At 22.5% G+C, this 14,647-nt stretch overlaps 2 protein-coding genes across 2 annotated transcripts; both read right to left on the reverse strand.

Annotated features, from left to right (window-relative positions):
- Positions 1-1,103: 1,103 nt before the first annotated feature.
- Positions 1,104-3,553, reverse strand: LOC148936612 (15-hydroxyprostaglandin dehydrogenase [NAD(+)]-like). Its single transcript, XM_089077204.1, has 6 exons — positions 3,240-3,553; positions 3,039-3,165; positions 2,790-2,896; positions 2,351-2,440; positions 1,597-1,745; positions 1,104-1,252 (listed from the first exon to the last, which is right to left on the reverse strand). The coding sequence occupies exons 1-5, from the start codon at positions 3,333-3,335 to the stop codon at positions 1,605-1,607; spliced, it is 561 nt and encodes a 186-aa protein (XP_088933330.1). The 5' UTR covers positions 3,336-3,553; the 3' UTR covers positions 1,104-1,252; positions 1,597-1,604.
- Positions 3,554-8,715: 5,162 nt separating this feature from the next.
- On the reverse strand, positions 8,716-13,669 carry LOC105433905 (15-hydroxyprostaglandin dehydrogenase [NAD(+)]-like). The gene is made up of 6 exons (XM_089076629.1): positions 13,506-13,669; positions 13,315-13,441; positions 13,057-13,163; positions 11,958-12,131; positions 9,849-9,985; positions 8,716-9,281 (listed from the first exon to the last, which is right to left on the reverse strand). Exons 1-6 carry the CDS (start codon positions 13,599-13,601, stop codon positions 9,128-9,130), a joined length of 795 nt encoding a protein of 264 aa, XP_088932755.1. The 5' UTR covers positions 13,602-13,669; the 3' UTR covers positions 8,716-9,127.
- Between the last annotated feature and the right edge of the window lie 978 nt (positions 13,670-14,647).

Genomic DNA, 14,647 nt, shown 5'->3' on the forward strand with positions numbered 1-14,647 from the left:
TCTAAGGTGTCAATAATCCATATCACTTATATATATTATATATTATTAAGATACTATATTGAAGACATGTTTTTTTTAAAGTGATTAAGTATCTAAGAGAGCTAATTTATTTAACGATGAAGACTAAATAAATATATCCGAAATTATGTTAGAAGTGAACATTTGGTACTGATGACTGAATTTGTGTGTGTGTGTGTGTGTGTGTGTGTGTGTGTGTGTGTGTGTGTGTGTGTGTGTGTGTGTGTGTGTGTGAAGCATCAATTTGGACTGTAATTGTAACGAAATTACTGCCTTATCATCTTTCATGAATATGAAATTTGTTTCAACTACTGGAGACAAAAGTCCCCAATATGCGCTTGCAGTGAATTCATAATGATTTAAAAAGTGCTATACGGTTTAATTATAAGTACGTCAAAGTTGATACTTTTGATATGCGCACTTTCAGAAGATATTTCCGATATTTACGATGAACAATGGAACAACTATAAGTAATAATAAACAATAATGAAAAAGGGAATAGGGATCGATTTGCAGAATAGGGATCGATTTCATCATAATTTTATAAATAAATATTTTATAAATATTAATTTTAAGAATTATTTAATTACATTAAAAAATTGCCAATTAGAAAAATTAAAATTAATTGTCCTTAATCTAATTTTTTAATTGCTTTAAATTTGAAAATATTAATTAAAAATATTTTTTTTATTATTTATTATTTTAAATCCATGCCTTGTGACTTTGGACAGTTCTACATTTATACAATTTTTACATTTGTACTTGCATTTGTGTTTTCATTTATATTTGTCTTCTGATATTGTTTTATGTTATGTTAATATTTTGTGTTAGTGTGTAGTATCTACTTTTCTCTTGTAATATTTAAAAATAAGTAAGCTTAATAATTAAATAATTAAATTTCTTTAAAACAATGTTAACAAAACAATAATCTTCAAATAAATAAATAATCTTGATTTTTCTTCTTTATTGCGTTACAAGTAGGACATTATTTTAGTAGAATTATATTATTTTTGTATGTCGGAATGCTAAACGCAATATTTCTTATGAATGCAAAATCATCTTCTGATTTTCATCAGTTTTTCATACACGTATGTCGGTTTGTTCGATGGGTTTCGTAAGATCATGTGATTTTACTGTAATTGCAAATGGTGGCATATCATGCTGAACGACCCAAATTGATCCGTTTTCACCTTTTTGAATAAGCTCGACTACAGATTGTCCCACATGCGTAACTCTGTAAAAAAGATGTTATATTTGTTGAAAAAAATAAATATAATTTTTAATTATTATATTAATAGTTATATAATATAATATTATATTACATAATAATATGATATTAATAAATTTTATATATTTTTTTATGTAGGATATTTACGTTTTTATAGTTATGGATAGTGATAATATTAATAATAAAAAAAATATTAAATAATATTTAATATTTTATTTGCATTTGATAAGAATGACTTTTAAAAGTAATATTCATAATTGTAAATTATGGTAAACATGACTGTTGTTAAATATTATATATAAACGCTCCTATTAAAAATTATATAAAATTATATTAAATTTTGTATTTACTTTTGTGGTTAATGAGAATACTGTTCTATAACCTCCATGTCGACAAAATCGAGAAATTTGTTTGTTGTAACATACAAATTAAACATTTCCGTTGTTGTAAAACTAGGACACATCGTTAAAACACGAACCTTTGTTTTATCATAAAATTTCTGAAAAAAATATTACTTTAGATTTTTTATTATTATTAAAAGTATATTATTAATAGAAAATCTTTAATAATACATATAAAAATTATGTATTTATAGACAAACTATATGTATATATGATGACAATATGTATATATGTCTGTATGTTATATTTGTCTTTACATACATAAAAAATTATTAAAAAAAAATAAATAATTATTTAAAAAAAAAATTAAAAAAAAATATTTTTGTTCTTTAAAATTCTTTTATGTAAATTATTATTGAGATTTTTATATGGATGTTAAACAAGAAACCTTATTAACAAAATTTATTATAAAAAAGAAAACACAAATATATTCAAATAATGTTTTTTAGACGTGACTTTAAATAAATTAAGATATTAAAAAAATTTTTTCGAATATTTAAATTTTTGTTTTATTCATGTATCTCTCATTTTATGTTTCCTTTTAAATAGGATTTAAAAGAATTGTAATTGCACAAGTTTATTGATTGTAATATTGAATTCATATTCTATAAATAATTATCTCAAGATTGAGGCTAAATCCAATAACAGCATATTTAGAAGTACTGTACACTGGAGCTGTAGGGAAAGCTCCAAGGCCACTTACAGATGCGATATTTACTATGGTACCCCCTTTGCCCCCTTTATGTTCGCCCATATGATCCAAGGCTAAAAGTGAGCCGCGAATTAATGCTACCTGTAGAAATAAAAGATTATATGTGAATACATGTAATATATATATATATATATATATATATATATATATATATATATATATGTGTAATATACATATTTGTGATTAACAAAATTACACTTTTATATAGATACATGGACAAGATGTATAATATTTATTGATACATTTGTTTATATCAGGTAATAATTAAATTAATTATTTTATGAAAAACATATTGCAAAATTTTTATTTATTTTTGATCATTGTTTTTGAAGACACATTTTTTTCAGAAATAAGAAACTTTTTTAATCAGTTGAAATTGACTGTTTTATTTAATGTCTAACGTTCTATATATAATAATTTTATTACTTACAACATTAACAGCAAATGTTTGTTCGATACAAACATCATTCATTATTCCGGCATTATTAACAAGTATGTCAAGTCTATTAAGGATGTTAACAACTTGCTTGAAGGTTTCTAAAGATTAAAGAAATTAATGTATTTATTTAATAATTTCTAAGTTAAGATGTTTTTCATTTAAAAATGTTAAAGAAATGTCATGATTACTGATGAATAGTTTCACAAAGCTTTATAAATATTTATGAGATTCAATAATTACCATTATATAATTCCATGTTCGTCACATCAACCGGAAAGAAGATGACGCGTTCTTTTCCAAATTGTTCTTGCAGACTAACTACTCCATTATAACTACGTGTTATTGGCAAATCGATAATGGCAACTTTCTACAAAATTATAATAAACGAATGAAAAATATTGGTTTTTTTACAATTTGGTTTTTTTTACAATTGTAAATTACCTTCGCGCCTTTACGCAATAATTCCTCGGCAATGCAACAGCCAATACCGGATCCGGCTCCTGTGACTAGTGCTGTTTTATTTTGTACGTTGTCCATTATGTAAAGTTATCGTGAGAATTCAATATAAGCAAAGTTGTCCACAGAAAGAAGTAGCTCGGTTACAATGCTTTTGTATGCCAAGAATTAGTTTTGCATGTAATTAAATTATAATAAGATGCAAAACGTCTTTTAGTTTATTGTTTTCATCTTACATATTTTATGATAATTACAAGTTGTAGTTAAATAAATACGCAAATATATAAAATTTAAATATTTTATTTGTTATTTATCAATGATTTATAGTATATGTGTTCATAATTATCATGTATGCATACGTATATATGATAACTTATACGTATATATAGATACTAAATTATTGTGCTTCTGTAATCGAAAGACTAACCATAATAAAAATTCTAAATGTCTTAATTATACTTAAATATTTTCTGGTAGCAAATTAAAGTAAGTTTATTGTTTTATTTTTAAATATATTTGTATAAATATAAGAAAAGATAAGATAAGCAGATGAGATAGACAATATTTCTTTCTTTATTTTTTAAAAGAAAGCGTTTAAAAGAAACAATTGATTCTGATTGATTCAAACTTTTTTCAGAGAAGCATCAGTCAAATATTTCTTTATTTGTAAATAAGATGCAATAAATTTTACTGTGTTATTTCTCACCTATGACATCACAATTTCAATATGGCCGCGGCGACTACTCAAGAGCCTTAAATTAAAAATAGTACAAACTATTTCAAATATTTTATATTCAATAACACATACAAAATATATTAGTATCTGCTATATATCATAAATAATATATTATATTTTAATATACTATTTTAATAAATTATTTAAAAAATTGTAAACTATAATAAAATATTAATTTACTCGTATAGATACCCGTATGGTATTACCCGTATAGTAATTTATACGTATAGATAATTGTTAAATATTCCTAATTAGATAAAGAAAATCAATTTTACTATTTGGCATCTGGAAAAAAAAATTTTGTATACATTTGTAACATTTGTAATTTTATATACATTTGTATAAAACACTTTTTATTTCAAAATTTTGAAATGATAAATTTCATGATAAATAATTTAAAACAGGATGTTATAAAAATAGTATCCTTGCGTATCATTAAATACTCAATATGCTTTAATATAAAAGATAATTAAAACATTTTTAATATTAATAAATTCTAAGATTTCTGCAAAACTTTATTAATATAATTGTAAAATTTTTATAATTCATAATAAATAAAAAATATTAAAACTATTTTTAATACAATTTCTACATTTGTACCTGCATTTGTGTTTACATTTTCATTTCTGTTTGTCTTCTGATTGTTTTATGTTACGCTAATATTTTATGTTAGTGTATAGTACCTACTTTTTCCCTTTGTATAACATTTAAAAATAAGTGAGCCTTAATCATTAAATAATTAAATATACTTCTCTAAAACAATGTTAACAAAACAGTAATCCTCAAATAAATAAATAACCTTGGTTTTTCTTCTTTCTTGTGTTACAAGTGGGACATTATTTTAGTAAAATTATATTATTTTCATATGTCGGAATACTGAAGGCAATATTTCTTATGAATGCAAAATCATCTTCTGATTTTCATCAGTTTTTCATACATGTATGTCGATTTGTTTGATGGGTTTCGTAAGATGTGATTTTATTGTAATTGGATATGGTAGCATATCATTCTGAACAATTCAAATTGATCCGTTTTCACCTTTTTGAATAAGCTCAACTACAGATTGTTCCACATACTCTATAACTCTATAAACTCTAACTCTATAAAAAAGATATTATATTCACCGAAAAAAATTAATATAACTGTTAATGAAAATTATATATATATAAAACTGTTTATTATTATATTAATAGTACATAAAATATAATATAATATAATATTATATAATAATATGATATTAATAAATTTTATATCTTTTTTATGTAGGATATTCACATTTTTATAGTTATGGATAGTAATAATATTAATAATAAAAAAAATATGAAATAATATTTAATATTTTATTTGCATTTGATAAGAAAGACTTTCAAAAGTAATACTCATAATTGTAAATTATAGCAAACATGACTATTGTTAAATATTTTATAAATTTTATAAATGCTTTTATTATTTATTAAACATTATTATATAAAATTATTTTATTAAATTTTATATTTACTTTTGTGGTTCATAAGGATATTCTTTTATAATCTCCCTATCGACAAAATTGAGATGTTGTGCTGTAATAAACAATTCCGTCTTTGTAATATGAGAACACATCGTTAGAATACGAACTTTTGTTTTATCATAAAATTTCTGAAAAAGATATTTTCTATTTAGATCTTTTATTATTATTGAAAGTATATTATTAATAGAAAATCTTTAATGATACATATAAAAATTACATAGTTATAGACAAACAATATGTATATATATCTGTATGTTATATTTGTCTTTACATACATAATTTTTAAAAAAATTTTTAAAAAGATATTTTTGTTTTTTAAAATTTTTTTATATAAAATATTATTGAGATTTTTATATGGAATTTAAACAAGAAACTTTATTAACAAAATTTATTATAAAAAAAAGAACACAACGATCATAAATATATTTAAATAATGTTTTTTAAACATGATTTTAAATAAATTAAGATATTTAAAAAATTTTTTCCAATATTAATTTAAATTTTTGTTTTATTTATGGATATTTCTCATTTTATGTTTCCTTTTAAATTTAAATTAAAAGGGGGTTAAAAGAATTGTAATTGCACAAGTTCTATTAATTGTAATATTGTAACAATTGAATTTATATTTTATAAATAATTATCTCAAGATTGAGGCTAAATCTAATAACAGCATATTTAGAAGAATTGTACACTGGACCTATAGACAAAGTTCCAAGGTTTGTAGATGCGATATTTACTGTGGTATCCTCTTTGTCATCTTTATGTTCGCCCATTGTGATTCAAGGCTAAAAGTGAGCCGCGAATTAATGCTACCTGTAGAAATAAAAGATTATATGTAAATACATGTAATATATATGTACATGTAATATACATATTTGTGATTAACAAAATTACACATCTATATAAACACATGGACAAGATGTATAATATTTTTTGATACATTTATTTATACCAGATAATAGTTAAATTAGTCATTTTGAAAAACATAAAATGTCTATTTACTAATCTATTTTTGATCGTTTTTGAAGACACACTCTTTCAGAAATAAGAAACTTTGTTAGTTAGTTAAAATTGATTGTTTTATTTAATGTCTAACGTTTTGTATATTTATATGTATGTTCTATGTATGTTCTCTATATTTATATAATGTTCTATATATAATATTCTATTACTTACAACATTAACAGCAAATGTTTGTTCGATACAAACATCTTTCGTTATTCCGGCATTATTAACAAATATGTCAAGTCCATCAAAAATTATTAACAACTTGCTTAAAGATTTCTAAAAATTAGAAATTAATGTATTTATTTAATAATTTCTAAGTTAACAGATATTTTTTATTTAAAAATCTAAAAGAAATGGCCGAATTCGGCTCCTGTGATTAGTGCTGTTTTATTTCATACGTTATCCATTATATAAAGTTATCATGAGAATTCAATATCGACAAGGTTGTCTACAGAAAGAAGTGGTTGGGTTATAATACTTTTATATGTCTGTAATCAGTTTTGCATGCAGTTAAATTACAACAAAGTGCACGTGTCAAGTTTTTTAGTTTACTATTTTTATCCTACATATTTTATAGTAGTTACAAGTTGTAGTTAAATAAATATTTACGCAAACATATAAAATTTAAAAATTTTATTTATTTGTTATTTATTAATGATTTATAGTATATGTGTATATAATTATCATGTATGCATACGTACATATGATAATTTATATGTATATACACATATTAGCAAATTAAAATGAGTTTATCATTTTACTTTTAAATATACTTATACAAATATAAGAAAAGATAAGATAAATAGATGAGATAGATAATGTTTCTTTCCTTATTTTTTAAAAGGAAGCGTTTAAAAGAAAAAAATTGATTCTGGTTGGTTCAAACTTTTTTCAGAGAAGCATCAGTCAAATAGCTCTTTATTTGTAAATAAGATGCAATAAATTTTACTGTGTTATTTTTCACCTATGACGTCACAATTCCAATACGGCCGCTATACAATACGGCGACTACTCAGGAGCCATAAATTAAAAGTAGTACAAACTATTTCAAATATTTTATATTCAATAACACATACAAAATATATTAATATCTGCTATTATATTTTTATAAATTATTTAAGAAAATTTTAAATTGTAATAAATATTAATTTAACGATAAATAGTATAGATAATTGTTAAATATTCCTAATTAGATGAAGAAAACCAATTTTACTATTTGGCATCTGGAAGAAAAAAATTTTATATATATTTGTCTAAACCACTTTTTATTTCAAACTTTTGATCATTATAAATAATTTAAAATAGAATGTCATAAAAATAATATTCTTGCGTATCATTAAATATTCAATATGCTTTAATATAAAAGATAATTGAAAAATTTTTAATACTAATAAATACTATTAACTATAGAATATTAAATATTATATACTATTAACTATAGAATACTAAATATTATAAATATTATTATTATAGAAGATTTCTGCAAAATTTTATTAATATAATTGTAAAATTCTTATAATTCATAACAAATAAAAAATATTCAGACAAATTTGTGCTTATTTTCAAAGAAGTTTAATGGAACGTTTTAGAGTTATAATATTTGCCAAAACAATTGCTACGTTAAAATATACAATAAAGAGTTGCAGATAGGTATTTTAGAATCAAATTAAAAACTTAAATATCAAAAACAAATAGATAACACATAACTATTGAAATTGTTACAACATACAAAGTTATTTAAGAATATTAAAAAAATTTAAATAATACGTCACTTTTTTAACATAATTTTAAATTTTATAATAGTAATAAATTTTATAATAGTAATAGTATTTTTCAGTAGTACTACAGTAGTACTACAGTAGTGCTATTGAGAATTTATAATTATAGGTTAATTATTATATATTATATTATTTTTTTATTACTTATCCAGAGAACGTCTTATTAATTATGACATTTTAAAGACATCTAAAAGACGTCTTAAATATTATAAACCGAACAATGAACAATGAATAATGAATAATGAATAATGAAAAATGCAGAATAGGGATCGATTTCACAATTTTCACAATTTTATAAATAAATGTTTTATAAATATTAATTTTCAAAATTATTTAATTACATTAAAAAATTGCCAATTAGAAAAATTAAAACTAATTGTCCTAAATCTAATTTCTTAATTATTTTAAATTTGAAAATATTAATTAAAAATATTGTTTTTATTATTTATTATTTCATGCTTTGTGTCTTTGGATAGTTTTACATTTATACAATTTCTACATTTGTTCCTGCATTTGTGTTTGCATTTTTATTTCATATTTATTTTATTTTGTCTTTTGATTGTTTTATGTTATGCTAATATTTTGCGTTAGTGTGTAATATTTACTTTTCCTTTTTGTATAACATTTAAAAATAAGTGAGCCTTAATCATTAATTAATTAAATATATTTCTCTAAAACAACTTTAACAAAACAATAATCTTCAAATAAATAAATAATCTTGATTTTTCTTCTTTCTTGCGTTACAAGTAGAACATTATTTTAGTAGAATTATATTATTTTTATATGCTGAAATACTAAACGCAATATTTCTTATGAAAATCATCTTCTGATTTTTATCAGCTTTTCATACATGTATGTCAGTTTGTTCGATGGATTTCGTAAAATCACATAATTTTACTGTAACTGCAAATGGTGGCATATCATTCTGAACGACCCAAATTGATCCATTTTCACCCTTTTGAATAAGCTCGACTACAGATTGTCCCACATGCGTAACTCTGTAAAAAAGATGTTACATTCGCCGAAAAAAATAAATATAATTTTTTATTATTATATCAATAGTATATATATATATATACATATATATATATATATATATAATATAATATATATATATATATATAATATAATATAATATAATATAATAATTATATAATATAATATAATATAATATAATAATTATATTATATAATATTATATAATAACATAATATTAATAAATTTTATATTTTTTTATATAGGATATTCAAATTTTTATAGTTATGGATATTAATAACATTAATAAAATATTACATAATATATTATATATATAAATATTATTTAATGTTTTATTATAATAAATATATTATAATAAAAGATTTAAAAAACATTTAAAACATTCAAAACATTTAAAAAATGTTAAGTAATATTTAATATTTTATTTGCATTTGATAAGAAAAGCTTTCAAAAGTAATACTCATAATTGTAAATTATAGTAAACATGACTGTTGTTAAATATTATATATAAATGCTTCTATTATGTTAAAAATTATTATATAAAATTATTATATTAAATTTTGTATTTACTTTTGTGATGTATAAAGATACTGTTTTATAACCTCCGCATCAACAAAATCGAGACATTGTGGTGTAATAAGCAATTCCGTCATTGTAAAACTAGGACACATCGTTAGAACACGAACCTTTGTTTTATCATAAAATTTCTGAAAAAGATATTACTTTAGATCTTTTATTATTATTAAAAGTATATTATTAATAGAAAATTTTTTTTAATGATACATATAAAAATTGCATAGTTATAGACAAACAATATGTATATATGTATGTTATATTTATCTTTACATACATAATTTTTTAAAAAATTTTAAAAAAGATATTTTTGTTCTTTAATTCTTTTATGTAAAATATTATTGAGATTTTCATATGAAATTTAAACAAAAAACCTTATTAACAAAATTTATAAAAAAAATAACACAACAATCATAAATATATTTAAATAATGTTTTTAGACGTGACTTTAAATAAATTAAAATATTTAAAAAATTTTTTCGAATATTAATTTAAGTTTTGTTTCCCAATAAATACATGATGACATGTTAAATGTTTATTATACATATAATATAAAAGTGATATAAGTATATGAGATAAATGTTTTATAATTTTTATATCATAATATAATATATCAATTCAATTGTCAGTCAATTCTATCCATTTTTATGACGTTTGTATAATACAAAACAGATTTTATTCGTCGAAAAATAGTATACGAGTTCAAAACGAAAGGTTTTATTTCAAATATCCATCAATGTCTATTTTGCGTCAAAAAGTCATATATTTATTTAATCGAACAAAATGTTTATTGAAAACGTATATAATTTATAAAGAAAATCTCATTTATAAATGTTTAGAAAATACGATTATTTATATAATGGTATAATTTACCTATTTAAAATGTTATTAAATTGTTGCACGAATAATATATATGTATACAGGATGTCCCAGAACTGGAGAACGAGTCGCAGTGGAAGTGTAGAAGAAATCAAGGGGAACAAAAAAGTCTAATATCATTTTGTGATATTCGTTCTAATTTTCGAATTATAAAATAAAATATCCGGACCAATGAATGGTGATGTCGCGCTATAATATGGCCTAGCACTCCGAGCTTACCAGCGCGCGGTGCGCGCTTCTCCAGTTCTGAGATACCCCGTATATATACACACATATATATATATATATATATATTTATATAACGAGGGTAGTCTGAAAAGTTTTGAGCCTTAATATGAAGATGACGTTACTCGTCAAAACCATTCTAGTACTACAATAGTATATGCTTTGAAAGACTTTTGTGAAAATTTCAGCCATTTTGGACGCTCAATTTTTGTTTGACAGTTGTTTGTGTCAGTCGATGTCAGTGTTTTTATAAAAATGGAAAAAATTGAATATCGTGCCGTGATTAAATTCTTACATTTGAAAGGCAATACGCCTGCGCAAATTAAAATCGAATTGGACGCTGTTTACGGGGACTCTGCCCCATCATTTGCTACCGTAAAAAGATGGGCTGCTGAATTTAAACATGGTTTATATATGCATATATATATATATATATATATATATATATATAAAGATAAATATTTATTTGAATTGATATACTTTTTTTCAATAAAGTAATTTAAAAAATGGAAGATACGTTCTGGTTCAATGCATATAATACGTTTATTCAAAAATGAAAAAACTGTTTAAAATAATAAAAAAAACAACGTCTTTTAAATGGCCAATACGTGTAACATGTTTATATATTTATACTAGTTATTCGTACAAATTATGTATCATAAAATATAATTTGTTTATCAAATACAATTTTAAATAATCGATAATCGATTTTAATTGATTGGAGAATAGTGCTAAAGAAATAAATAAATGTACTATAGTTTATAATAACGTATATCAGCCCGACATCACAACTAAAATTATACGGAACTAATATACGTTGAATCTATTACATTTAAACTTCCGGTAAATATCTGATTTAAATGTATAATACATTGTATGGTATTGATTTATGTATATTTCTCATTTTATGTTTCTTTTTAAATGGAGTTAAAAGAATTGTAATTGCAGTAAGTTTTATTTAATATTGAAACAATTGAATTCATATTCTCTATAAATAATTACCTCAAGATTGAGGCTAAATCCAATAACAGCATATTTAGAAGTACTGTACACTGGAGCTGTAGGGAAAGCTTCAAGGCCAGCTCTAGATGCGATATTTACTATGGTACCTCCTTTGCCACCTTTATGTTTGCCCATGTGATCCAAGGCTAAAAGTGAGCCACGAATTAGTGCTACCTGTAGAAATAAAAGATTATATGTGAATACATGTAATATATATATATATGTCCCACACGGAACAAAAACTTTTAATGGACGTCCATTAGAGGTCCATCATGGTTTATAACCTCCATTCCCAGACATTCACAAAATCTCCATTAAACCAAAATCTCTATTGGAGATCCATAGTTCCGCGTTTTTAACCTCTATTAGACCTCCATTAGACCTCTATGTAGACGTCTCATGGAGGTTATGTGGATCAATTATGGATGTTTTGTACGATTTTGAGAAAGATTAATAAACATACATTGGAGGCTTTATGAGAAAATTATTAATAGTTATTAACAGAATATTAAATATAAATTATATATTTTTTTATATTACATAATTAAAAGTAAAATACTAAATAAAATTTAATTGTTAATTTAATGTTATAAAATAATCAGAAAAAGTTAATAACATAAATTTTATAATGCTGAACAAAAATATTTCTACGAAGCATGAAAGCGCATATATATGTGCAGCGTGCAATGGAACTAATGAAATCTTTTTTATCTTGCAATGTCGGTAACATCACACATTTTTTTGGGAACCATCGTTCACCCATCCTTTTGATATACCAACTCGAGCTCGCTTATCTAGGATTCTAGCTAGGATCCGAGCACCTAGTGATCGACCGGAATCTGCTACTAAATGATATTATAAACTAAACTTATGATTTTGATATAAAAGTATGACAGATCTCCGATTAATGAATATTATCATATTGTCATATGCTTTAAATAGTTTCAACATCAATATTCTGATTGTGTATGCAATTCTTGTAAATAACTCTTGTAAATAATTTAATTTTATATATATAAAGTTGTGAAGGTTACATGTTATATGGATTTTTATTATCATGTTTCATAGCATGTTCTGTATAAAATATTCTATTACTTACAACATTAACAGCAAATGTTTGTTCGATACAAACATCTTTCATTATTCCGGCATTATTCACAAGTATATCAAGTCCATTAAGGATATTAACAACTTGCTTAAAGGTTTCTAAAGATTAAAGAAATTAATGTTTTTATTTAATAGTTTCTAATTTAACAGATATTTTTTTATTTAAAAATGTAAAACAAATGTCACGATTATGATTACTGATGAATATTTTCACAAAGAATTGTAAATATTTATGAGATTCAATAATTACCATTATATAATTCTATGTTCGTTATATCAACCGGAAAGAAAATGACGCGTTCTTTCCCAAATTGTTCTTGCAGACTAACTACTCCATTATAACTATGTGTTATTGGCAAATCGACAATGGCAACTTTCTACAAAATTATAATAAACGGATAAAAAAATATCAATTTGTTTTTTTTTGCAATTGTAAATTACCTTCGCACCTTTACGCAATAATTCCTCGGCAATGCAGTAGCCAATGCCGGATCCGGCTCCTGTGACTAGTGCTGTTTTATTTTGTACGTTGTCCATTATGTAAAGTTAGAATGAGAAAATTCAATATAGGCAAAATTGTCCACAGAAAAAAGTAGCTCGGTTACAATGCTTTTATATGCCAAGAATTAGTTTTGCATGTAGTTAAATTACAATAAAACGCAAAACGTTTTTAGTTTATTGTTTTCATTCTACATATTTTATGATAATTACAAGTTAAATAAATACGCAAATATAAAATTTAAATATTTTATTTATTTGTTATTTATTAATGAATTATAGTATATATGTACATAATTATCATGTATGCGTACATATATATGATAAATTATATGTATACGTAGATACTAAATTATTGTGCTTCTGTAATCGAAGGACTAATCATAGTAAAAATTCTAAATGTTTTAATTATATTTAAATATTTTCTGGCAATTAGCAAATTAAAGTAAGTTTATCGTTTTACTTTTAAATATATTTGTATAAATATAAGAAAAGATAAGATAAGCAAATGAGATAGATGTTTCTTTCCTTATTTTAAAAAAAAAAGCGTTACTATTTGGCATCTGGAAGAAAAAAATTTTATATATATTTATCTATAAAACACTTTTTATTTCAAAATTTTGAAATGAAAATAATTCATGATAAGTAATTTAAAACAAGATGTCATAAAAATTATATTCTTGCATATCATTAAATACTATGCTTTAATATAAAAGATAATTAAAAAATTTTTAATTTTAATAAATACTATTAATAAAAGATTTCTGCAAAACTTTATAATATAATTGTAAAATTTTTATAATTCATAACAAATAAAAAATATTCAAATAAATTTGTATTTATTCGTATATATAAAGTATAAAAATGTTTCAAATATGCGAAATAATAGATATTATTAGTTATTAAAAAAATGAGTTATATTCTAACAAAATTACCTTTTAAAAAAGGTAAAAAATAACGCCAAGTTCATGCGTCGCTTTTTTTATTTATGTAAATGAAATAATTTTATACAAAAATTTCCATCTACAGAAGTCTTTTTAATAAATTTTATATTGATACAAAAGATGTGATATCAAACTGGCGTC

This window comes from Pogonomyrmex barbatus, unplaced genomic scaffold, assembly GCF_055798465.1.
Source record: "Pogonomyrmex barbatus isolate J1 unplaced genomic scaffold, ASM5579846v1 scaffold2, whole genome shotgun sequence".
Lineage (NCBI taxonomy): Eukaryota > Metazoa > Arthropoda > Insecta > Hymenoptera > Formicidae > Pogonomyrmex > Pogonomyrmex barbatus.